The 25634-nt window shown below is 51.8% G+C and overlaps 1 protein-coding gene across 24 annotated transcripts in view; it reads right to left on the reverse strand.

Moving 5' to 3' along the window:
• DYSF (dysferlin) overlaps positions 1-25634 on the reverse strand; it is a 226677-nt gene that overhangs the window by 55913 nt on the left and 145130 nt on the right. For 8 of the 24 annotated variants that reach the window (XM_058683746.1, XM_058683744.1, XM_058683740.1 and 5 more), the window contains 7 exons: positions 24698-24838; positions 23857-23886; positions 21607-21636; positions 13010-13111; positions 12738-12899; positions 11514-11679; positions 10952-11028 (listed from right to left, as the gene is read on the reverse strand). In XM_058683746.1, the coding sequence (XP_058539729.1) occupies positions 10952-11028; positions 11514-11679; positions 12738-12899; positions 13010-13111; positions 21607-21636; positions 23857-23886; positions 24698-24838 (708 nt within the window). Of the gene's footprint in view, positions 1-4250; positions 4314-10951; positions 11029-11513; positions 11680-12737; positions 12900-13009; positions 13112-15677; positions 15720-21606; positions 21637-23856; positions 23887-24697; positions 24839-25634 lie in introns of all 24 variants that reach the window. The other 16 variants (XR_009248507.1, XM_058683734.1, XM_058683726.1 and 13 more) reach the window with 4 other exon arrangements.

Here is a 25634-nt window from a genome sequence, read left to right on the forward strand (position 1 = left end):
GCTGCACCATAAATACAATTTGCTTGGCTGCCACCTTTTGAATGACATGACTGTTAGTCATTTTTCACATTTAGGTTGATTCATATTACTAGACATTTTGTACATAGAACAAGACTATTAAATGTTTACATCACGAAATTGCCAACATGCATAATTCAGATTCATAGAGTGGCTTTAGTGTATTTTCAAACCTTTAAGAAACAGTAATTCCCATGCCATAGAAACTGTTCAAGAGCACAGAAAATGAGAACACCTCAAAAAAGTATTTATGAAACTTATAATTCTGATGTCAAAACCTAACAAAGACCACTTAAAAGTAACACTTATTGGGGCGCCTGGGTGGCTCAGTCGGTTAAGCATCCGATTTCGGCTCAGGTCATGATCTCACGGTCTGTGAGTTCGAGCCCTGCGTCGGGCTCTGTGCTGACAGCTCAGAGCCTGGAGCCTATTTCAGATTCTGTGTCTCCCTTTCTCTCTGACCCTCCCCCGTCATGCTCTGTCTCTCTCTGTCTCAAGAACAAATAAACGTTAAAAAAAAAATTAAAAGTAACACTTATTAATAGACATACAAAAATACTAAATAAGTAAGAGCAAATCTAACTCATAATATAGTCTAGAAGTTCTTTCAAACTTGCCCTTACCGAGGATCAACAAACACTATGCTTTCCCCCTGCTAACAGTGTAAGGTGCAAAGCGTGCAGCTAACCTAGTATGCCCACTACGGCACCCACCGGGGCGCTGCGTGCTTAAGAGTCACTGTGCTGGTTCCCAAACCTGTTTATGCCGTTGTACTAACAGGGTAATTAGATCAGTAAGTCAATATTACAAAAACATATAAAATTGAATTTAAGGGGCACGTAGGTGGTTCAGTCAGTTAAGTGTCCAACTTCAGCTCAGGTCATGATCTCAAGGTTTGTGGGTTCAAACCCCACATTGGGCTCTGTGCCGACAGCTCAGAGCCTGGAGCCTGCTTCAGATTCTGTGTCTCTCTCTCTCTCTGCCCCTCCCTGCTCACGCTCTATCTCTCTCTTTCTCTCTCTCTCTCAAAAACAAATATTTAAAAAAAAATTTTTTTTAAGAAAAGCCATCTATTCTAGAATATGAATTTAATGATTTTTTTAACTCATGAAAATTAAGTATGAGTGAGATTTTTTTTGAAGTTTTTATTCAAATTCCAGTTAGTAAATATACAGTAAAATATTGGTTTCAGGTGCACAATACAGTGATTCAATCAGTGAATTTAATTAAATAGGTGGTGGGGGGTAAGGAGTGCACCTGTTGTGATGAGCACTCAATGTTGTATGAAAGTGTTGAATCATTAGTGGGACTTTTTTAAGGGAAGGTATGGGAAGGAGGAATCTTAAATTTTTAGAAGGACTCCACAGTCTGGTTTTTCTGCAGGTGTCATTAAAATCTCACCAAACTTTAATAAACCTACAGGAAAAATCATAGATAATGCATTTTGGATGTGGCTTATACCAGGAGGATGACAGGACGACACTCTAATAGCAGATCCAGATGGAAGGAGGCCTTGGCACATGTCAAATGATTAGCATGGGAAGATACACAGATAGGGTCAGAAATAAAATGTTTATGGTGTGTACGCATGAATTTTAATCAGTCCCATTCAATCACCTTTTTCAATTAGCCAACCAACTACCTGTCGTGATTGCATCGGATCAGAGAACTTCAATTATAGGAAATTATAATACCATGACCAACTGACCGATTCAGATTTATCCCAGGAATGCACAAAAATTATACATCATATTAATGGAACAATATCAAACAAAATAATCATCTTGATAAATGCCAAACAGCAGTGGATAAAGTTAAACTCCTATCCCTAATTTTTAAACTATTAACAAACTAAGAGTAAAGGGCATAACCTTGGCAAAATCAAGAATATCTACCTTAAATTACCAATCATTATCATAACTAATGGAAAAATGGTAGAAGCTTTTCATTAGAATCAGTAACTAAATATGTTTGCTCACTAGCATCGCAATTATCAAATGTTATTCTGAAAAACAGGAAGAAGGTATACTTATTAGAGAGATAGTGACATATTTATTGCTGTTTGAAGAGAACAATCTTACCTGCCTGGAAAATCCAACAGAATCAATGAACAACTCTCAGGATTGATAAAGGAGCTCATTAAAGAGCATGTTTCAAAGTATACATACAAAATATTGTTTCCCTATACTCTAATAATAAATAGCTAGACCCAATCATTTTTTTAAAAAGATATTCCCTGTAGGGAATAAACAAAGGCTATAAAATGCCAAGGATTAAATGTAACACAAAATGGGCTAAAACTATCTAAAGTAAACAAAAATAACTCCTCTAAGAAACAAAATATAATACACAAGTGGAAATTAAAACTAAAATTAAATGGGGGCGACTGGGTGGCTCAGTCGGTTGAGCATCCAACTTTGGTTCGTCATGATCTCTCACTTCGTGGGTTCAAGCCCCTCGTGGGGCTCTGTGCTGACAGCTCAGAGTCTGTAGCCTGCTTTGGATTCTGTGTCTCCCTCTCCCTCTGCCCCTCCGCTGCTTGCTCGCTCTTGCTCTCTCTCTCTTAAAAATAAATAAATGTTAAAAAAAATTTTAATTAAAAAAATTAAATGTCCAATGATACGGGAGTGGTAAAACTTTATGGATGGCTATATAATGGGATTACATGTACCCATGTTTTTAAAGAATATAAGGATATGGAAAAACATTCATGATATACTTTTAAGTAAAAGAAAGTGCAGATTACAATATGATTCCAAATTTGTTTTTAGACAAAAGTATGCACACATGCATAAAAGATATCTAAAAACGTGAGCACATCAAAATCTGTTTTTGTAATTTTTTTGAAGTTTATTTATTTATTTTGAGAGACAGAGAAAAAGAGTCGGGGGCAGAGAGAGAGAGAATTCCAGCAGGTTCCGCACCGTCAGTGTGAAAGCCCCGTGAGGGGCTCGAACTCCCGAACCGTGAGATTATGACCTGAGCCAAAACCAAGAATTGGACGCTTAACCAACTGAGCTACCCAGGTGCCCCATGAGCACATCAAAATCTTAACTGTGATTATCTCCAACTGGTAGGAATACAGGTGGTTTTCACTTTCTGCTTTGCACTCTTTTGTTTTCTATATTTTCTACAATGGGTACATCAGAAAAAATTTAAAAAATATATTGCCTCTTCCTAGAAATCCATAAGACGCCTACTACAGGAATCCCTCCCCCTGACAGCATGAATAGAATTTAACGATGGGCGGGTTCCATCTCTTAGGGCTCCCCCAGCAGCTCAGGAGCTGCTCTGGCCCTCAGCGTGGGACTTCATGAGTGCGTGGTGAAGGCTAAACGCCCAAGTCATCTTCCTGGAGGGCCCCATGACCCCCCAAGATGACACCAAGGAAATCAGCCCAGCTGTAGACTGTGGGCACCAGCATACTTCTTAGAATCTGCTCAAGACAACCAGGGTTCCTCAGTCACACTTTCATGCCTCTGGGAGGGGCAGAGAAAATCAACCTGCCATTGCCCACAGAAGCTTCTCGTGTCCTGTTTTCCGGCGGTCAGGATCTAATTTAGAGACTTCCCTGTTTCCACTGGCCCATGTGATCGCAACCAACCCTCTAGCCCTCATGCAGGTAAACAGGATTAAGGTAAATCCCAAGATGCACTAAGAGATAACTCAGGGATGTCTGTTTCTGAGAACCTTCCCTGAGCTTGCCCCCCACCCTCCACCACTACACAAGGCAGGTAACTGTTTTCTGCTGGGTCTCAGGAAATACAGTCGACACTTGACCAACATGGGCTTGAACTATATGGGTCCACCAACACACAGATTTTTTTCAATGAATACAGTACATACAGTACTGTAAATGTATTTTCTCTCCCTTACGATTTTTCTAACATCATTTTCTTTTCTCTAGCTTAGTTTATTGTAAGATATATGTACAAAAATATACAGTATATAATACGTTTAACATACAAAATATGTTATGTTATGACTATGTTATCGGTAAGGCTTCTGGTCAACAGTAGGCTATTAGTTCAGGTTTTTGAGGGGTTAAAAGTTACCGAATTTTCTACCGTGTGGGGGCTGGTGTCCCTAACCCCCACATTGTGCAAGGGTCAAATGTACTTCCTTTCTTCCCTTCCCACTCTCCTTCCTTTGTTCCTTTCCTTAACTCCCTACCCCCGCCCCCAGCCCCCCAGGGAAATCAAAGAGCCCACAAATAGGTAAACAATACATACATGAGGACCGGATGGAGAGGATGCCATGTTAGTGGGGGCAGAGCCCGACAGACCGTCTGCAAGCTACAAATCAAACACTCTGGTTAGCAACAGGGTTACAGAAACCACTTCAGGGAAGACTGGACAGCCCCCAAGGACGTAGAGCTCTCCAACCAGGGAGGCTGCAAAAGTTGTGGAAGGAACATGTGTTTTGGAGTTGGATAAGACTGGGTCCAAATCCTGGCCCCATTGCTTTATCAGCTGCATGACCCTGGTCAAGCCCCCTGACCTCTCTGAGTCGGCATCCCCATCCAGAGAATGGGCACAAAGCCCAGCTCATAGGGCAGCAACGAGTATGGAGGAGATGCAGGCCGCACACACCCAGCACAGGTGAGGCACGCGGAAGGGGCTCAGCCAATGCCTGTCTCTTGCCCGCATTCTCACTACCCTTGGCACCACTGACTCAATGCCTCCCCTGCCTTTCAAACGTCCCCATCTCATACGTACTCCAAGCTCCCCATCATCCCTGGCGGTTTCTTCTAACAGCTGAACTACACCAACTCCTGCTTGGGCATGGTTCCTAAGCTAGTACCTGTTTCTGAGTCTTTTCTATTCAAGGACAACAACCAGGGCATCATACGGCTTCCCCGAAGCCTATATAAGGGGGGGCTTTACGAGTCTTATAGTCCAACATGCCATTGCTATATTAGAGAAAACTTTCTGCATCCTCTTCTGGCTTTGGATCCTTGTCTGGAATCTTCTGGTACTGTGACTCAATACTTTATTGTGTGAATCCGTGGGTTACAGGGCCCAGAGGGCCTCAGGGGTCAGGACTGGAGACAAGTGACCACTACAATGGTCCCAGAGAAGGTGATGGGGCTCTGGGTGGATGAGTATTAGTCTAGGTAGACAAAGATAGGAGATGCTTCAGGCAGAGAGGATAACAAGTGCAAAGGAGCAGGGGCGCCTGGGTGGCTCAGTTGGTTAAGCATCTGACTCTTGATTCCGGCTTAGGTCATGATCTCTCAGTTCATGAGTTCGAGCCCTGCATTGGACTCTGCACTGACAACGCAGAGCCTGCTTGAGATTCTCTCTTTACCTCTCTCTCTGCCCTATCCCCACTTGCACTAGCTCTCTCTATCTATCTCAAAATAAATAAATAAATTTTTTTAAGTGCAAAGGGATAAATGAATAAAATACAGCACATTCAAGAAAGCAAATGGCTCAGCTTTGGAAGGCAGGCACTGGGCAGTGGGCAAATAAGGCTGAGGGGCTCAGGAGACCAGCAGGGACGCAGACACCCACGGTTAAGCCCTCTCTGCCTTTGAGCCCTGAATAGCGGGCTCTGAGAGACGCCACAGGAGGCTGAGCTCCAGGCAGCCCTCCCCTCCTTGGCAGAAAAAGCCTGGGAGACACATTCACCTGGGGGGTCAGAAAGGGCTCAGGAAGGACAGGATGAAGACGGCTGAGACCTGGAGGGGAGTCTTGGAACCACAGACCCGTCCCTCCTTTGTGAAGAAGGCATCACCACGGGGGACCCTAGCCTCCCCTAAACTAGTCTCATGGCTGTTCAGAGCCAGAAGCACAGGCAGGAGGGCAGAATGGCCGGTGGGCACCAGGCCAGGTCGCTGGACGGTGCTGGGGTGCTGGCCACATGTTGGTGGATGCGGTGTGACCCCTGGCATAGACTGGATGAACTCCACACAACCCGCCCCCGCCGGCCGCCTCTGCCCCTCCTGCTCTCATCCTGAGCCTCACAGAAGCCTTATTGTTATTTTTAATACAGTTTGTTTTTAGAAAGGTGAGAGGGAAACCGGCAGTTCACCAGAGCAAGAGGGAGAAAAAATAAAGCTAAACATAGTGCTCCAAAGATCTGGTCCAGCTTCCGAAATTACACGTTCTCCTTTGGGACGTGGGCATAATTTGCCGCTCCAGTTCTGGGAGCACGTTGCCACCTTCACAGCATCCCAGAGACTATAACTGGAGCGGCAGGCTCAAAATGAGCCCAAGCTAGGAAGCCAGGGAGCGGCCAGCCTCAGCACCCCACCCCACAGCATGGGGAGCAGGTCTTCAAACCTTCTGATGCCTTCTCCACACCAGCCTCCAATACCTGCCCACCTCACACACACACACACACACACACACACACACACACACTCACACACATGCAGTCCCACTGCCAAGCCTCTGCTCCCACTCCTCTGCCCACCAGGAAAGTCCTCCTCTCCCCTCTGCTGTTGTAGCTCCACCAGCCTTCATAGACTTTCTCTCATCTGGCCACCCCCTCCCCAGAAGCTTTCCTGATCACTTAGCCCATGCCAACCCACAGGGCCAAGAGAGTCCACAATCTTCCTCCCTTGCTGATAAAGCATCTCACTGGAGACCAGCTACACACGTCTCATCTCTCCCAACTAGCGTGAAAGTTTCAAGGTGTTCTTTCTTTATGCCTCTTCAACCTGCGCGTAGTCCCCACACCCACGCCCGGAAATTCTCCTTCTCTGGAGACACAGAGGAGTCCCCCTACCCAGGGTGGGCTCTCAGAATGATGGGCAAGAGTCACCCCTGACCGGGTGACTCCAGGGGCATCTCAGTGCCTGCAAGGTGGGTGATGTGTGGGGTAGGCAGGGGCACCACCTCTACTCTGAGCTTCAAGACCCTCTGTAGGTGATGGGGGGGCGGTGCTCTGGGTGTGTCCCGCACAGCCTTTTTCACCCCCTCTTCTTAATCAGAACCCCAAGAACCAGCTTCATGAGAAAGCAGGTTAGCAAACAGAGACCCCAATTTTGTTTTCAGGAGAGAAATGGGATCTGATTCAGAATCAGAGACAAAAAGAGAAGCCCAGGGGGAAAGGAAAGGATGGGAAGGATATGTTGGTAGCCATTCATTCAGACTGTGCCTTGGCTGGAGATGATGCCTGTTTGCTCATAATTATCCTATATTTTCCAAATTTTATGTAATTAACATGTATTTGTAACCAGAGAAAATTAAGGGATCCTTTTTAATTTTTTTTTAACATTTTATTTTTGAGAGACGGAGTGCAAGTGGGGGAGGGGCAGAGAGTGCCGGAGACAGAATCGGAAGCAGGCTCCAGGCTCCGAGCTGTCAGCACAGAGCCCGACATGGGGCTCGAACTCACAAACCGTGAGATCATGACCTGAGCCAAAGTCGGAGGCTTAACCGACTGAGCCACCCAACTGCCCCAATATATAAAAGCAGAGCACTAAATGGAATGAAATAACCTCTGTGCCCCCTCTTTGAGGATATACCCAGCCCTGCCCTCAGAATGTTAAAAGTCACGGCCATGATTCCTGCAAAACCACTCCTGAGTCTAGACACACTCTCAGGAGCTTGCATACACAGCTGCTCCCAGCCTTCCCCACCTCTCACACACACTCATGTGTATACACCACGCACACGTGCACACGCACTACCCCATCCCCAGGCTATGGATCTAAAACCTACACAAAGGATAGGCACACAAACCAAGAATAAACCGTGGAACTAATTCACAGGAGCCTATCTCCTCCTCGCCTGGATCACCAGAGAGGAGTTCAAGAGGCCAGGCACGTGCTCACATGGGACCCTCCTCACCCCGAGATGGGTGCTGACCTAGGAGCCCTACGAGGCCGAGTGGACAGACCTGCTTATGTATACATTTTGGACCATCTCTAGAATTGGCCACTCCTGACAGAAACCAAACATTTCTAGAACCCTGAAAAACTCTCCGCCGTGAGTTTCAGCCCAATGACAACATCAGAACGAGTGTGAGATGACATTTCTAATGTGTGGCAGACTCATACCAGGAAATGAGCCGATGATGGTAAGCAGGTTCATCATGTACAACTAAGGAAGGGGATGGAAGGGACCAAGACAGAAGCCGGATTTCGCAAGAGCGGATTTGAAACCGGGGAGGAGGCCTCAGCTGGGTCCAAAGTCAGGACCTAGTGAGCTCCGCAGTGGGGACCATGTCACCATGAGCACGAAACAGTCTGCTGAGAAACATGGGTTGGACAAAGAGGAGCCAGGAAAAATCCAAATTCTGCCAGACTTCTTGTCCCTCCAGCCCCCAGAGGGCAGAGACTTCTACTCATCTGGGGAAGGGGAGAAGGGATGTGAGCCCAGCCAGAATTATCTGGCACACCATTTGGAACTCGTATCCATTGCCTCCTGGATATGCCTCAGCATGCATTGTCCTCTCAAGTGCCAAGGGCTATGCAGGAAGGACGGAGGGAGCAAAAGATTTCCTGATCAACCAAATATGATCAATGGATCTCAGAGAAAAACACAATACAAAATTGGTTTTCCCCAAGTCCCCCATCAGACACCATCCAGGGCTTCCTGGAGACCAGGACTGGTCTCCCTGCTGGCCTCAAGGTTCCTTGAGAGTAGGACAATGTCTTCTCAATCAGACAGGGAGCTCAATGAGGGCAAGGTCCAAGCCTCCTCCATCAGAGCAAGCAGGTCTCACTTCTTCCTTCTCCCGGCCCACCTCTGAGGCCCTGAGAGCCCAGGCCCTCCTCGTGTGGACACGCCTCCAGGAGCCCAGATTCCAGTTTCCCACCCTTTGCCTGTCCAGCAGCTCTAGCCAGAGTGACCACGTGCTCCCACAAAGAGCACAGACCCTGCACTGGCTCAGACCCCAGCCCCGGTTCACTCGTGTCAACGCCGGGAGGACGTCCAGACTGGGCCTCCTCACCGTCTGCCTCTGGCTGTGCTCATAGCCAGCAGGACTCAAAATAGTCCCTCCCCATCTGAGTCTGTAGACATTTTGAGGGCAGCACACAGAGAACGGAAATCCTGCTGGGCAAGCCCTGCACTTCCCTGCACAGACTCAGACAGGCCACTGAGGGGGCGGAAAACAGGAGCCAGGATTGGGTAGCCTGGAGTTTGGGGCTAATTATCTGCCTAATTCAGCTACAAACACCCACCCAGGCCAGAAGGCACTAGTATTAAACGTAGTTGAATCTTGGGTAGGGCCATCCAAAATTTCCACTTGGGTTTTCCCCAGTCTAGAGAAGCTCCTTCTTAGACCCATTCAGAGAGTAGGCAGGCCATCCATCCATCCATCCACCCACACATCCACCCACACATCCACCCATCAAGGTAGCCTTCACGGAACACCTCCTTTAAGCCAGTCCTGTGCTGGGCATTGATGTCGCACAAGAAATGCGCCCCAGTGACTGCCCTGAACGTGGTCTGGGGAAGGTGCTGACACTTGCAGAGACAATCAGGACCTAAAGAAAAGGCCGGGACCAAGATGCAGACAAGACTTGCAGGAAGAGGCAGTGGGGAGGGAGCCAGGGATGAATCCTGGAAGGAAGTGACCACACCTAAGCTGAGTCTTAAAGGATGACCAGGAGAAGAACAGAAGGTGTCCCCGGTGGAGAGGATGGTAGGAAGAACCCTAGAGAGTCACAGAGGTGGGAGAAACAGAGATCACGGTACCGGTGAGGATTCTTCGCATCAGAGAAACCATAGAGCAAGACCTCGTCTCAGCTCAGCAGCAGCTAGGCCCAGGCTCACAGCAGAGATGTTCCCGTGGAAGTGGCAAAGGTAAAAGGTGCGTGAGTGAAAAAGAAGCAGAAATCAGCCCCACATGTCAGAGGGAAGACCCGTGACAGGGCAGCTTGGAGGATCCTGAGCCCACCTTAGCACCCCACCCAGTGTGTTCTCTTGCTCCCAAGGCCAGTATTTGTTTGGTGGTTTAAAGAAATGAGACCCTCCCAAAAAGGGATGCCATCTCTGGGTGAATAAACAGGCCAAGAGCCCGAGGACACAAGTACTGTCTACACAGGCTGGAGGCTCTGCCTCTGGGCAGCTGGGAAGCCAGCCCCAGATGCCAGGGGAGTGACCAGCATCATGCAAAGCCGGGAGAGGGGTGACAACCTGGAACAGATGCAGGTCAAGGCTGGTGCTCACGGTGAGGCCTTTCTTCATCTCCACTGTGGGAAGGACTGGGTGACCTTGGCCCTACAGGAACTAGAGCAGCCCAGGGCCCAAGGTGGGGAAAAGGCCTCTTGCTCAGTAAGAGATGCCACAGACCTCCTGCCATTCTGTTTGGCACTGGGGTCTGGGTCACCAGCTGGCCCCTAAGTTGCTGAGTACCTGGCAAAAGGATGCCTCTTACCTGCCCACAGGGTGGATTCCCTTGGAATAAGATTCCCCTCCTGCCCCTTTCTCTCTCTTTTCCTAGAGTTGGGAGGAGGGGGATGGGGCAAGAGGGACTATTGGCTTGAACACAGACCCTTCTTCTTCAGCTGCCTCCAAGGTGCCACCAAGCATGAGCCCATAAGTGAATCTACCCATAAGGAGGGTTGTGGCTGGGGTAAGACAATGGGGCTGGAGCACCCCTAAAACTGCCTGGTCACTCCCTCCCCTGTCTTCCTTCTCTCTTATTTGCTGCCCCCACCATGATTTCCTGAGTAATCTGCAGGGAGAGCCCTCAACACAGCCCTCTAGGTAGAGGGACCATTTTTTTTTCATGCTTTGAGGAAAATGATTGGGTCTTACCCAGGAGATCACACACACAGACTTCCCCAACCCCTCCACCCCGCTCCTGACCGGAATGAAAAGTTCGCATCTGGGTTCCTCCACCTATACAGTGTCTAGCCACCAGGGAGAGAGATTTTCGATAGAGGCTATGTGATAAGGAAGGGAGGGGGAAGGGCAGCCAAGGCCAATGGAGCTAGCATCTCTCCCAGGGGGCCCAGTTCCCATCTTACCTGGATGGGGATGAGGGGCTCCTTATCATCAATGTCAATGAGCACGTCTTCCCCAGGACTGAGTAAACTCACGTCATCTGTAGGGAAGATCAGTGTCCAGGCCTGGAAGGGGCTGGCTCTCTCTGTGGCCAGCCCCTCTCCAGCCACAAGACTCAGCCAGGATACTGAGCCAAAAGGCCCTCAGTCTTCCACACTTCTCAATCTGTGTCTTTCTCCTCCTCCCACCCAATTCTTCCCTCTCCTGTCTCTGTCTCTCCCACCTTCCCTCACATTCTCTGTCTTCCCAGTTCTCTCTCTCCCTCATCATCCCATGGAATCCATGCCTTTCTCTCTCCCTCAACTCTTCCCCTACCTCCTCCCTTTGCAGCACTGGCCTCTCAGTAGCCCAGACCTAGGAGATGCCCCAAGGAAAGCAAGATGTCCACCCTTCTGGTCAGCTGAGCAGAAATGACTTCTCACTCACATCCTGCTAAGAGGAGGGCCTCGGACACATCTCACCTGGGAAGCCCCACCTGCCCCAGCTCCTCTGCCCTGCCCTCTCCATCAACAGCCTCACCCCTACCTGGGCCGCCCTGCGGGGACGGACTCTCTTCAGAGTACTGGTCACACATGAAGCTCTCCAGGGAGCGGACGGTACACTGGCCCACCACAGGCCGGCGGCCAAACTGGCGGTTATCAATGACCTTGATCACGATGGGGGGACAGTAGAGCTCCTCCCTGGGCAGCATCTGGGCAGAGCAGGAGGGAAGCACTGGACAATGGCCTGAACCCACCTCTGGGAGGTTTCGGAGGAGGGGGGCTCTCCTTCACAGGACAAGCTCAAAGAGCAGAGAATGACCATAAACCCACTCATAACCCCCAACAGCCATAAATCCAAAGTGGTGGTTGGCCAAGCCCAGGAGCTGGCCAGGGGACCAGAAGCCACACACCTTTTCTGTCTGCTCCTGAATGCTGTATGCAGAGGCTGACTTTCCCCCACAGCCTTACCTTCCAAACACATCTAGCTCAGCCCAAAGTTACAACAAGTCTACTTTCCCTGAACCTTCACTGGCTGGGGAGGGGAAGAGGGGAGAAGTTGGCCCAGGACTCAACATTTCTTGCAGACAGTCCCCCCCAAGTGGATACTCAAGAGTTGGCTTACAGACCCAGATTCTTCCCCCTCCCAACCCCAGCCCCAAAAGCACTTTGAACACAACTTGAAATAATTTATATGCTCTCCTTCGGTGGCGGCTTTGGCTCAGCCAAGAGGAGGCTCCTGTTGACAGCCACTGGGCCTGGAATTTCTACAGTGCTTTCATCTTGCAAACCATTTTCCTTTCCTCAGGCTTGCCTTACTCCGGCCACTAGGCCCAGGCAGCCCGGGGAGCTGCAGAGGACTGGGGGCCTGAGGGCCATGGGGGTGAGCCCACAGCACGGCTGGGGGAGGACCCAGTCAGGGAGGGTTTGGAGGAACCATGGAAGGCCAGTCCTGGCAGGCCCCTGGGGGGAGCTCCAGCTGGCTGAGACCTGCCCTGAGAGGGAACAGTGGGTCCCTTCTGTGCACTCGGGATCTGGGCAGGAAGGAGCGAGCTGACCCCATCTGTGCTGCTCAGAGGCTTCCACTCTTCCAGTGAGGAGAGTGTGAGCTCCGCTTCCCCATTTTCACAGACGAATGAGGTGGGAAAGATGCCATGACCTACCCAGGATTCCACAGGGAGTCAGAGCAGACACCCGAGCTGCCCAGGGCCCTGAGGAAAAGTCTAGGCATCGGGACTCAGGAAGGAGATAATAGGGAGGTCAGGCTTACCACTTCCATGAAGAGGGTACAGATGTCAAAGTTGGGGTTCTTCCGGAGGTTCTTGATGACACAGGACTGCACTGTCTGGCCTCCACACTCCACTACAAGGCTGGGAGAAGAGATACTGGCCAGCTGGTAACTCTTCATGTTCCGCAGGCCCCATGCCAGGATCTGGGGACACAGAGTGAGGAGAGCAGCTGGAAAAGGCCCAGGAGAGGCTGGGGGCAGGAAGGGAAAGGGCCAGGCTGCCTCCCCACCCCCCACCCCAGAGACAGGCTCACCTCTATGGCAGTACGCTGGAGCACTGGCTTGATGTTCTGGGGAACCATGTAGATGTTGGCCTCCCTCTGAGGCGGTGGGTACGGCAGGTCTGTGTCCTCCGACTGCAGGGGACGGCAGGTAGAACAGAGACAACAGTGGGAGGAAGGCCAGGGCAGAGAGATAAAAAAAGGGAAGGACAGTCGGGGCCGAAAGAAGGACATGCACGGACAGACAGAAACAGAGAGGCAAAGGCACACAAGTAGGCAAACGGGCAGGCAAAAATGAGAAAACTGAGTCAGTTTTTGCCAGACGCCATATTCTCCAGGGTCACAATTTGAGCAGCCTGGCCCAGGATTCAGGTGACCTTGTTTCAAATGAACCCCAGGCCACCCCTCCTCCATAACGCAGGCTCTGATGCATCAGTGAGCTGCTCAGGGTCTCCCCATCCCTGACACACACAACCATGCATGCACACACACACGCGCACGCGCGCACACACACACACACACACACACACACACACACACACTGCCCACTTCCATCCTGGCACGTCCACGCCAGCCCCTCTTAATCCCAGAGAGGACCACGTATCCTCCTGCTAGCCTGGTTGTCTTGCCTCCAGGCTCAGACCCTCCCGACATACCATCCACCCTGGTGTCCCATCTCTGTCTCCATCCCCCACACCACACCCTCCAGACACCTGCCAGCCCCACACCCCCACCTCTCGCCTCCAGCCACCATCAGGACAGAACACTTGCTCTGTGAGCCAGAAAGACAATTCACAAACAGGAGAAGGGGACAGAAGTGGCCATCATCCACAGGCACCGAAGGGAGCTGCTGGGGAGGCTCCTTCACCACTATAGACCAGAGATGAGAACAGCATGTGTCAACTCTGCCTATAAGGGTTTGCCAGAGAGACTTGGGCAAGAATCCTCAGTGATCACGAAGAAATACATGAGGAAGCAGCTGGGGCCAGGCAGGCACGCACATACCGCTGTGGATTAAACAACTAGCAAGTCTCACAATGGTTAGGAACACAGGTTCTACTCCACCAACTACCGAGCTAGCTAAGTTATTTCATCTCTCTCCGTGGCTCAATTTTTTCATCTATAAAATGGTTATTAAAGTTGCCAACCTCTAAAGATTAGTGTGAGGCCTGAAGAAGTTAACACAACCCTTAGAAGAATGGGTTCAGGCAAACCCTCAACAGGTCTACCAGCCCACGTGGCACCTTTGTGACAATTAAAGAAAGATGTCCCTTTCGTAAGACTCTTTACTTCCATGTCAGAAAATCGTCATATTTTACTGGTTTATTAGAACAAGACACTTTACTGCCACCTACTGGAAAATTGATATAATAAATACAAATATATGGTATCTGCCCTGGAAACTGTATCTCTTTAGACACAGGGCCCTTGTGCAGTGCACAACCTACACGTCCATACAAGAAGGCCTTGACACTCGGGAGATGTTAACCATAAATAAAAGGACTATGCCGGATACTTTAGAGCTTGCCTTGTGTAATCTCATTTAACAAACAATAGAATCACTAGATTAATCCTCTAAGACTCTTGCTTTGGGCTCCTTCTCAAAGGATGGTGCATCCACGTACAAATGCCCTAACGTAGATGGTGGGAGCAGCTGGAGCACTGAAACACATTGGCTTCCTCCTGCCACAACCAACCCCAGCTGTCACTCTTGCCTGGTGACACACTGATGACACTACACTTCCCTGACCTGCAGCAGTAAGAAGTTCATTTCTAGAATCAGACAGACCTCAGTTCTGGTTCCAGCCCTGCTGCTTTCTAGCTGTTTGACCTTGGGCAAATTACTCAACGTCTGTGACTCATTACCCTCATATGAAGATCTGGGATAACAATACCCTTACGAGCTTGCTCCAACAATTCAATAAGAGAACAAACGTAAAGTGTCTGGCACCCAGGAGCTGCTCAGTAAACTGCAGTGCCTGTAAGGATTACATTATTGTTGTCGGTACCATTGTGTTTACCATTAGCGTTCTCGATCTCCCAGGGTGACTCGAGGAGAACCAAGCCACCAGAAGCATCTCTCAGAACGACACTGGCTTCCTATGTATCCCTATGTCATGGGGCATAAAGTGAAGGAATTCACAGTCTTGCTCCAAACCTTCAGTGCAGGTGGCGTGACGTAGGAAGCACCTACATTTGTAGACTGGCTGAGAGACGAATGCTGTCAGGAGGAGGGGTGATGTGTGCTTCACCCTGGAGGCAGGGCCCTTTAAAAGAAGGGTTTTTCCTGAAGGCCTGCTCATGGTCTGTTCGTGGCCTGCTGAAGGCTGATGCCCACTCCAATGTGGGAGGGGGGCGCCCAGGGGTAAAAACCCAAGGACAAAAGGAGCAAAAAGAAGGGATCAGGGAGGCAGAAAGATCAAACCTTTCTCACGTGCTTATAACATTCTCCTGAATCACCAGGAAAACTCATTAATATATTTCCCTGCCCAGAGCATTCCTCTCCAGGCTCCCAAACTCTGGGCAGTGTCCCTCCGATTCCTGTTTATCCTTCATCTCCATATGCCCTCTTTCCTCCCGGCTCTGTTGAGCTCTGTGGTGATGCTCCTCTCTACAGGCTGAGACCAGGATCCCCATTTTCAGGAACCTGTTTATGAGGAGGACAGGAAACAAGAACCTCCAGGAGGCTAGGCTCCAGTACCGTTTGGAGGAGGCCCTGGAGGAAGAAGGCAGGTGCACACAGCTGTGGAGCGCCAGGCCCGGCGGAAGCAGGAGGGAGAAACAAGCAGAGACAGTGGTTAGAGGTGTGTCCGCGGGCAGCTCCTTCGGCATGGCGTGAGGCCACTCTTCTCATCCCAATGCTATCCCCGTCCACCTCACTGTCCCCGGGGGTCCAGGGACATCTTTGCTCCCTGCCATTTGTCACCAGGATCCCTGCCTCTGCAGCCCATCCTCCACCCCCCGCCCGGCCTGCACGCCACCACCACGGTCTTCTGCCCCCTCTGCACTGTGCACGCTTCACTGCCCATCCCCGCCCTGTGGAGTTATCCCTGTACATCTACATCTAAAGGCTCTCTTGTTCCCCGACCCTGTCCCATCCTGTCCCCACCAATTCTTCACACTATCTGCTGGATCCTTCCCTTCCCCATTTAACGATGGTCTCCCAGATCCTTCCCCAGCAGCTCTCTGCATCTTCAGGCAGCTTCCCTCCCTCTCCTCTCTCTCTCTGGAAAGTTCTGCCTCCATCCAGTCCCTCTCAAGTTCGATTCCACGAGGCCCTCTGCCCAGTGCACTCACCTCTGCCCCCTGCACCCCTGCCTCGGAAACTTCTCTGTCCAAAGTCAACAACAACCTGCTTGTAGCTCAGCCCAAAGGCCACTGGCAGGCTCCTGTCCTTCCCACTCCCTCAGCAGCATCCTGCCAGCTGACCTCAGCCTTCTTCCTGACGCCATCCCTCTGGTGCTTTTACACTGCGCCTCCACCTTCTCCACCCTCACCCTCTGCTGGCTGAGTCTCCTCCTGTGCCCAGCCCTCTCCTGGGCTTTCTGCCCCCGGGCATCTCCCCTAAGCCCCGGACCCACATCCCCAACCTCTTAGAGCTCAGTTCACCTGTGCACCCTACTGGCCCCTAACGCTGAACTGGTCACAAACTGGATTCTCTAACTTTGCCCTCAAAACCTGCTCTCTCAGAAACCAGTCCCACCATCCGCTTTGACAACCAACCAAAAAGCCCCATGCCACCTTGGCTCTCTTCCCCCACATCACGGTGCCCAATTGACCGCCTGGGGCCTTGGGGATTCTGTCTCCCAAACTTCTCGCATACTCATCCACCCGTCTCCTTCCCTTGGTTTGCACCCCCACCCTCTCTTGCCTGGATTCACTAGCAGCCCCCTAAGTGGTCTCCTTGTGTCTGGTTTTGCAAATCCCTTCCCAAGAGCCAATGCATGCTGTACTCTGCAGCCAGCGGGAACTTTCTAAGAATGTCATTCTGTTTAAAACCCGTCCAACATTCACCAGCCACTCGGGATGAAGCCCATACTCCTCGGCATGGCCTCCAAGACCCTCATCTTCTAGTTCCTTCTGACTTCCTTGGTCTTGCCTCCCACTAGATAACCTTCCCTTCCAGGGTCCCGGACAGTGATGAGCCACTTCCCCGTACATGCTCAACCCGGCCCTTCTGAACACTAGCAGGTTGCAGGAGGCAGCACGCTCTCTTTACCTTTGAGGCTTGGAGTTGCTGGTCCCTCTGTCTGAAATGCTCTTCTGCCCACTTCATGTGGCTACATCCTACTCAGACTTCAGATCTCCATTTAAATCTTCCCTGGTGTCTTGAGCTCAAGGTAAGCTTCCACAGCAACGTGACTCACTCCCATTGAAAGACCACCACCCTGTGCCATCTCTGTGTTAAACCAGCAATTCTACACACAGGGACCACAGCTGAAATCTCCATCCCATAACTGCAGGACTATGAATGGGTAATTGAGAGGAGGGAGGGCGGGCAGAGGGGTGAATGGGTGGGTGGGTGGGTGGATAAAGAAAGGACTCTGGCATACTCTCCCCTCCTTCCCAGCACTCCTATCTGCACCAGCCTGCTTCATGGGTCCTCACCAACCCCCTCCCCAGTGCCTGCGTGTGGCTCCCTCTGAATGGCTTCCCATACCACCCACCTTCCTGAATCTAACACATCTTTCAGGGCCTCGTTCAAGTTCTCCGTCCTCCAGAAAATCTCCCAACCACTCCGGAAACTTCTTACCACCCTACTCTCTGACTTCTTTTACCTCTAAGTGACAGTGTGGCCCGGTTTCCCAAGGCCCTGGCTGGTCTCTGACACCTCACTGTGAGAGAGTCCTATGGCCCTGGCCAGACGGTCAACTCCTGAGCCTACGTTTCCCAACCTTCTCCTGGTCCGGCTGGCTAGAGGGGTTCGACACCTCCTTCCAGGAAAGTGATTCTCAATGTGGCTGGGCTTCAGTGATCCTTACCACATCTGGGGAAGCATATCAGCACTGCCAGGCAGGGATAGGTGTAGACTTAAAGTGTCACCAGGACATCCTAATTCACTGTCCTAGGTGAGACAGGGACTCTGAGGACCACAGACCTCAAGGGCAGCCATTCAAAGCCTAATTAGATGAAGCCACATCTGACCAATCCCTTCCTTGCTTACCCTCCCCACCCACCCTGAATGCAGGGCAGCCCCAGGACTTCCCCACGGATGGGTGTGCAGGGAGGGTGTTTACCGAGCTGCCTCAGATCCAGAGGACAAGGACCCAAGGATAGGTGAGGCTCACTCCCCCATCAGAGCAAAATCTACCCTTAAGCCCCCTTCAGTCTATCTGTCCAGCAGACCAGCTCAGTACAGAGAGCTGAGGACAAGCCATGAGGGGGACTTCCTCTCCCAGGTCCTAGGGCCACCACACTAGACAGACATTCATTTCCAGGGCGGGGTTGAGGGAGGGGTTGAGCTCCCCCAGCCACCTAGGTTGTCCTGTTACCAGTAGCCCATAGACCGCCCCCCCTACCTGACCCAGCAGGGTACAGTCAGAGGACCCTCTGGACATTCAGATCCGGGTTCCTCCTCGGGGAGGGGAGCCCCAGGCGGGGGCAGTCAGGCAGGCTGGGAGGGCTCCATTGTCTGCCTGCCCCACCCAGCTCGTTAGGAACAACATGTTGCTCTAATTACACTTCCCAGGAAAAACAGTGTTTTAAATTAAGGCCTTGGGGGAGGGAAAGGGGGATGGGGACCACTGGGTTTATTTTCCTGATTGCAAAACACCAAAATTTTCCTTCTAGTGGATTTGGGGGCGCGGGAGAGTACCTCATATACATCTCAGATTAAAAGCCATACCCGGGATTTGGAAGGGGATACGGTGACATCTGGTTGGTCCCCTGAGCCTTCAGTGAAAACATCCATGGAGCATGCAGTCCCTTCTCCCAGGGCATCCCCTGCCACAGAGCGGGACAGAAGAAGCAGAACCAAGCGTTCTGAACCACGCCCCCTTCAATGGTCAAGTCTGCAAGCCCCAGCTCACCCCAGGTGGAATCTCTCTCTCTCTCTGCACATGCTACACATCCTTGGGGCCCTTGGTTGCTAAGGAAACCGCCACCTCTTCTGCTGCCCGTGCGTGCACGTGTGTATTCTTGCGCGTGTACACACTCGTACACACTCACACGTGCATGTGCACGCTCTCCAGTTCTCAGGAAATCTAAAATTGCAGTTTCTTTGAACTCATTCCCCTTGGCAGCACGGACCGCCTTTGTTCTCCAGACGAAAAGGAAAAGAAACGAGACAGAGGACTCAGAAGAGGCGGGGAGAAGGAGGGAGACAGGGAGCCAGAGGCCAAGGAGCAAACAGAGGAAGAGGGAAACAGGAAGGGAGAGCAGGAAGAGGGGAAAGCAGGCAAGGCTCAGGAAGAGGGAGGATTCTTACTCTACTCTGGCAGAGAGACAGACAGGGGAGCTGGGGAAGGAAGTCCTCCCCTCACCCAAGCTCTCTGCAAGGACCCAGGTCTCCCAGACGTCACCACAGCCTCAAAGACACAAGACAAGAGACCCACTTCCCCACCAGAGCCCCCCAGAGAGGGCTGCTCCAGATGGGCATAAAGCCTGGGGGAGGGGAAATCATGTCAGCCAACAAACTGGCCCCAGGCAGGGCCAGGCCCCCAGTCCAAGACACTGCCACCTAGCCCCCTTCCCCAACCCCTTCTGCCAATCCTTGCTTCTGATGCTAGCTCAGCATCACCTCATCCAGGAAGCCATCCCCACTGTCCTCCATCTGCTCTGGGAGCCATCGGCATAGCACAGACACGTCGTTCCCAGACACTCCCACACAGGCATGGGATACACTGGCCAGAGGCACTCCCACCAGAAAGGCCATCCTTAAACCATCCTTCAGAGTCACAAAAGCTTTCGAGGGCTCCCGTGGCCACTGGCCCAGAATCTAAGCTGCCAGCGGGCCTTTTCACAACCCTCAGGGAAAGCAGGAACACTCTTCACAGGGGTCAGGCCGGGAGCCTGGAGGGTGCTGAATAGGGGGATACAGGCAGAAGCTCGGCCACAGCAAAGACAAAAAGCCTGCTAAAGCGTCAGGCTTCCTGTAGGACAGCAGCAGCAGCCGAACTCACCTGGCTACCCCATCCCTGGGGACCCTTAAAACTAAATAGGACCCAAGACCTTGGCATGACGCTTAGCCTGTAAGTGCAGGCAAAGTGGCTGAGCTATGGAGCCCCCAGGGTTGGGGTAGGGGCCCCTGAGAATGAGGGGGTCCACGAGATCATCTTCGGGAATTGTTCCCTGGACCAGCTGATACTCCAGTCATCCTACTGGGCCTCAGACCCTTTGAACCTGCCGACTCAGCCCAGTCCTGTGCCGAGCAGACCCCCAAGATTTGCTCTCCTCTGGCCCTGCTGACCCACACCCAGCCTCAGTCTGTGGCCTGCCTGGCTCTGCAGCAGGACACTTGGCTCTCTTCGGGGTCTGGCACAAAAGCGGCAAATTTTGATTTGCTTCCTGACAGTGAGACCACAGCCAGATCCCTGCTCTCGGAATCTGAGCCTTCACTGTTACATATTACAAATCCAGTTATTAAGGACTTTAACTTTTTTTTAATAACTCATCCCTGGGCTGGGTCTTCTTCAGAGCAGGCTGTGGGTTTTGGCCACAAAGTGCTCTCAATCAAGAGAAAGGGCTCCGTGCTGCTTCCCTGGACAGGACTCTGCTCCCCTTTCCAAATCGGCAGTCTTTCGCAACTGCAGCCAGAAGCAGGAGGCTGCCTGTCAGGCCTAATTACGGCCAGCTCACTTGGCGGACCCCACCTCGGTCTGGGAGCAAAAGGAAGTGAGGTAAGGGGCGCGGGGCCTGCGGATCCCACATCCTGACCCTGCACTTCAAGTCCAAATTGCACTGAAAATGTCAAATGGTGTCCGCTCCCAGCCTGGGGATTCCCTGATGGCAGGAAGTGGCTGCCCTTTACCCAGTCCGTCTGACCAGGGCTCTCCTTCCTGTCTTCCTGCCCAGGCCTCTGCCCCTACTCACCCCTAGGACCCGCTCACAGATGTGTAGGAGGCTGTAAGGGAACGTGCTCCTCATCCCTCATGGCAAAGGATAGAGCCTTGCTTCCTCTGGAGGCAAACCTCCATCTTCTTCCAGAACCTAGGAATCCCCAACCCCACCAGCCCCTAAAGCAGCCAGGTCCTAAACTGGTGCTTGGCCCTTTGGGCCAAAGGCACGTTTCCTGTCTTCCTGCAACAATGTCTGGCTAATGCTACCTTCACCAGAAAGGCTTCCTTGACGACTCTGGCCCCTTATGAACATTTTATTCTTGAAAACACGCCATCTGGTACTCAGCCAGATGAGACTCTGTATTTCTGCCAGGAGGTCTGGGTGAATCCGGCCTCCAACAGGGCAGCAAGCCTTCTGGGACCAAAATCATACCAGGACACAACCTACGCAGCTGTGGATCCACAGAGTGTGGGGAAGGAAACCCAGTCAGATCTCTGAATGGCAGACGCCCACTGGGACACCAGGAACCCAGAAGGCTCTGGGGTACTTGTCCAGGGGCAGTCCTTCTCCTTCCCTCTGTCCCTGCCCACCTACTCCCAGCTACAGGCCACAGCTGTGAGGGTTCAGCTCACCTCTTCCAGGATTCCTGATGTATCCTGCACCTGGGCCACACCATGGGATAGTCCGCATCCAGAAGATTGGTGGGGGGGGAAGAGAGGAGGGAGGGTAAAAGTTTACCGTTAGTGATGAGAAGCACTAGCCTGGGGCAGAGATCCACAAACCAGATGTCGTCCTAAGAGAAACCAACAGAACCCGCTTCCCATCAAGGGTAAGGGTGATATGCTTCCAGCCATGCCCTCCACATGGTCCCTGAGAAAGAAGGGGTGATGGGTGTCGATGCAGAGACTGGTGCGAGAGGCCAAAGCATAAACCTCCAGCTCAGGCATCTCTAGAAGGGACAGGAGAAAGGAAAATAACAGATGGTGGGAAGGGTCCCAGACCCTGTGCAGCAGCCCCAGGAAGCAGACAGGCTGGACACCCTGGAGCTGCTGTTTCTACTGGAGCATGTGGACTTGGAGAGGCAAGAAGAAACAGCCCAGATCCCCAGGGACTGGCAGGCCTGAGGGCGGGAGCTTGGGCTGGACAGGAGAGGGAGAAGGAAAAAGACTAGAGGGGTGGGGGGCAGAAGCAGAGGGTAGAGTTGGGGGCAGGGGGCAAAGGACAGCCTGCAGGGTAAGAACTGTCTGCAAATCGCACAGGCTACCTCATAAGCAGAGAGGCATCCAAACGGAGCCTGCTTCTCAAAGCCCCAGCTGAGCCTGGCGGAGAATAGTACTTCCTGAATCGCATAAGCAGGGGTACCAGTAAAGGGTCTGCATTTTCTACCACGACCCCCAGAGGAAGAAGGGGGAGCAGGAGTGAACTCCCCACCACCAGCAGAGGGAGGAAAAGTGCATCATGGTGGAAATGAGGAGTTGGGGAAGAGAGTCTAAATCACAGCTTCAGGAACTCAAGCATGCGTCAGAATCCCTTGGGGGCTTATTCACACACAGGTTCCTGCGCTGCACCCTCAGGGTTCCCTTTAGTAGGTTTGAAGTGGGACCCAAGAATCGGCATTTCTTACATTATCCCAGGTGAGACTGCACTGAACACCACTGGGCTGAGCCGACAGTTTTCAGCCCTGGCTGCACATTAAAATCCCCTGGACAGCATGGAAGGATACTGGTGCCTGGGCCACTCCCCCAAAAGATTGTATTCTGTTTGGTCTGGGGTGCAGCCTGAGCATTGCTGATTTCTAAAGCTGCCCAAGGGATTCTTTTTGTTTGTTTGTTTAATGTTTATTTATTTTGAGAGACAGAATGAGCACGAGTGGGGGAGGGGCAGAGGGAGAGAGGGAGAGAGAATCCCAAGCAGGCTCCGTGCTGTCAGCACAGAGCCTGACGCAGGATTTAAACCCAGGAACTGCTAGATCATGACACAAGCTGAAATCAGGAGTCAGATGCTCAACCAACTGAGCCACCCACACCCCCCAGAAGGGGGTTTTGCTTCCCCATCAGGAAATCGAACCCTGGTCTCCCACGTGATAGACAGGGATACTCAACACTCTACTAACGAAGATGTTTATTTTTGAGAGAGAGAGAGCACGTGCTCAAGTGGTGGAGGGCAGAGAGGGAGGGAGACGAAGGATCTGAAGCAGGCTGTATGCCAATGTCAGTGCACCGCCTGATGCAGGGCTCGATGCAGGGCTCAAACTCACAAACCGTGAGATATTGACCTGAGCCAAATTTGGATGCTTAACTGACTGGGCCACCCAGGCACCATATCTAAAGCTGCCCAAGGGATCCTAATATGCCTACTGCTGAGAGCCACTGGGCTGGGTGACCGTGAGGTCATTTCATTCAGAGAGTCTGTGATTCTTGGACTTCTCAGGGAAGAAGGGCAAGAAAGGCCAGAGCTGGGCAGGGACCCCACCCCCTGCCCACCTTGCCCCTGTGGTCCCACCAGGGCCTTCCCCTGCTTGAAGGCAGGACCATAATCGTGTACGCCTGATAGCACTTCCTGACCCAGCAGGGGCTGCAAACCAGGAGGCTGGCAGTCAGTTAAAGAAGAAAAGGTAAGGGGCATCTGGGTGGCTCAGTCGGTTAAGCATCCGATTTCGGCTCAGGTCATGATCTCGCGTTCTGTGGGTTCAAGCCCCGCATTGGGCTCTGTGCTGACAGTTGGAGCCTGGAGGCTGCTCTGGATTCTGTCTCCCTCTCTCTCTGCCCCTCTCCTGCTCATGCTCACTCTCTCTCTCTCTCAAAAATAAATAAGCATTCAAAAAAAATTAAAAAATAAAATAAAAAAGAAGAAGAAGAAGAAAGGGTAAAAGCAAGACTTACCTCAAAACCAGGAATATGGTGGATGGCCGGCTAGGGTGCAGAAAAAGAGCTTTTAGTCAGGTGCCTTTCGCCCAAGGCCCCATCACCCCCTCCTTTCTGCCCTGGCCAGGCAGACGCATTTCCAACTGCAAAATGACACTCATGGAATAGGTCAGTGATAAGGCAGCGCAGGGGTTTGTAGACTTATTTGGAGGACTAGGGACTCCTCAGAGGAAGCTGGAAGTGGTGGGCGACTGCACGGGGAAGCCAGACGCCTCACCCAGAGCAGCCCGATTTCTCTCTGGCTGACACAGGGAGGTTCACATTGCAGTCAGAGCAAGTTTAGAGATATGGCTCTAAACCAAATGCCCTATTTCACAGCAGGGAAGTGGCCGGCCCTGGGTCACACAGCGAGGCCCTGGACGAGGCAGCACTAGAACAGAAGTCCTGCCCAGACCCTTCCATGGAGATGCCCCCATCACAATTAAGCTCCCCCAAACCAGATCACAGAGGTCCTACTCCCAGAAACCACATCGACTTATGACCCAGGGAAAAATATATCCAATGGCCAGAAGATTCAAACATTCGAACACAGTCCAGGTTCCAACATTCTCCCCAATAGTTAGATCATGTCATGCTTTGGGGTTTAGAAAAGATGGGCAAAACCCATCCTCAGCAGGTGGCCTGACAGCAGGTGGCTGTTGGGTGTTCCCCCACTGAGTTCAGGCCCCTGGTCGGGGAAGAAGGATGCATTGCAGCCCCCTCCCCTCCACTGGGGCATCCTCTCCCTGTGCCCCCCAACATTCCCCCACTAGGTACTCCCTGCCTGGGCCTCCTGGATCCAGACATGAACCAGCCTCACCTTCTCTCTCTGGATGAGCTCAAAAGAGGCCAGCAGCTCACCCGCTGGCTGGCTGCCCCTAATCAACGGGAACCAGGCCAGCCGGGGCATCCGTTCCAGACTCGGCTGACAGATGCAGCGTCCCATGAACTCGTCTGCACCCTAGACCCGGCATGGAGAAAGAAGAGTCAGCATCTCCCAGTCCGGGGCTCTGGGTGGCCTCAGAGCAATCACCAGACCTACATCTGGCCTCCTGAACTAGAAAGGGACTCAAGAGTCAGGGCAGCCCCTGGTGCAGAATGGTGAGCTCTGCCCCCCTTAAAAGAATGTGAGGACAGTATGCAAGTGGCCTCCTGCCACTGTTGCTAGATTTGAATTCCCATCACGGTCGAATATCCCTCTGTCTGTCTAACTAGCCTTCACCTTGATTTCATTTAATCAAGCTCTGAGCCCATTAGAGACCAGGGTGGCACTAGCATTTCTCCAATGCCCTCAGCAGAGTAGGGATTTGACATTTCCAAGGGCTTTTGCCTCTCCTTTAAATTCCCCATTTCCAGCTGGGGAAACTGTGATCACTCATCAAGTTAAATGAGTCTTGTTAAAATGATGTTTTCATCTTATCATCCCTCTGCTCAGGCACCTTCCATGGCTCCCACTCCCTAGAGAATAGAGCCCACATCTCCTCCCGGCATGGAAGGCTCCTCATGGAGCCTGCTTGCCTCTGCTGGCCTGCCTCGTTCTCTCTGCACATCCCCTACTCCAGTCTGCTGGCCTCTGCTGCCCTCTCAGCCCCTGGCCTTCACATGGGCCATCTCCCCCGGCCGTACTACCCTCTGCCCTTCTAAGCCGTCACCCACAGCCCTGCCCAACCTTGGCCCTCTGGCGTGGTCCTCTGTGACCTCACTGGCCTGTGATTCCGGCCTTGTGATTAGCTTCCCCAAGGGGACAGTGGCAGGAC

The sequence above is a fragment of the Neofelis nebulosa genome, chromosome 9 (assembly GCF_028018385.1).
Source record: "Neofelis nebulosa isolate mNeoNeb1 chromosome 9, mNeoNeb1.pri, whole genome shotgun sequence".
Classification (NCBI taxonomy): Eukaryota; Metazoa; Chordata; class Mammalia; order Carnivora; family Felidae; genus Neofelis; species Neofelis nebulosa.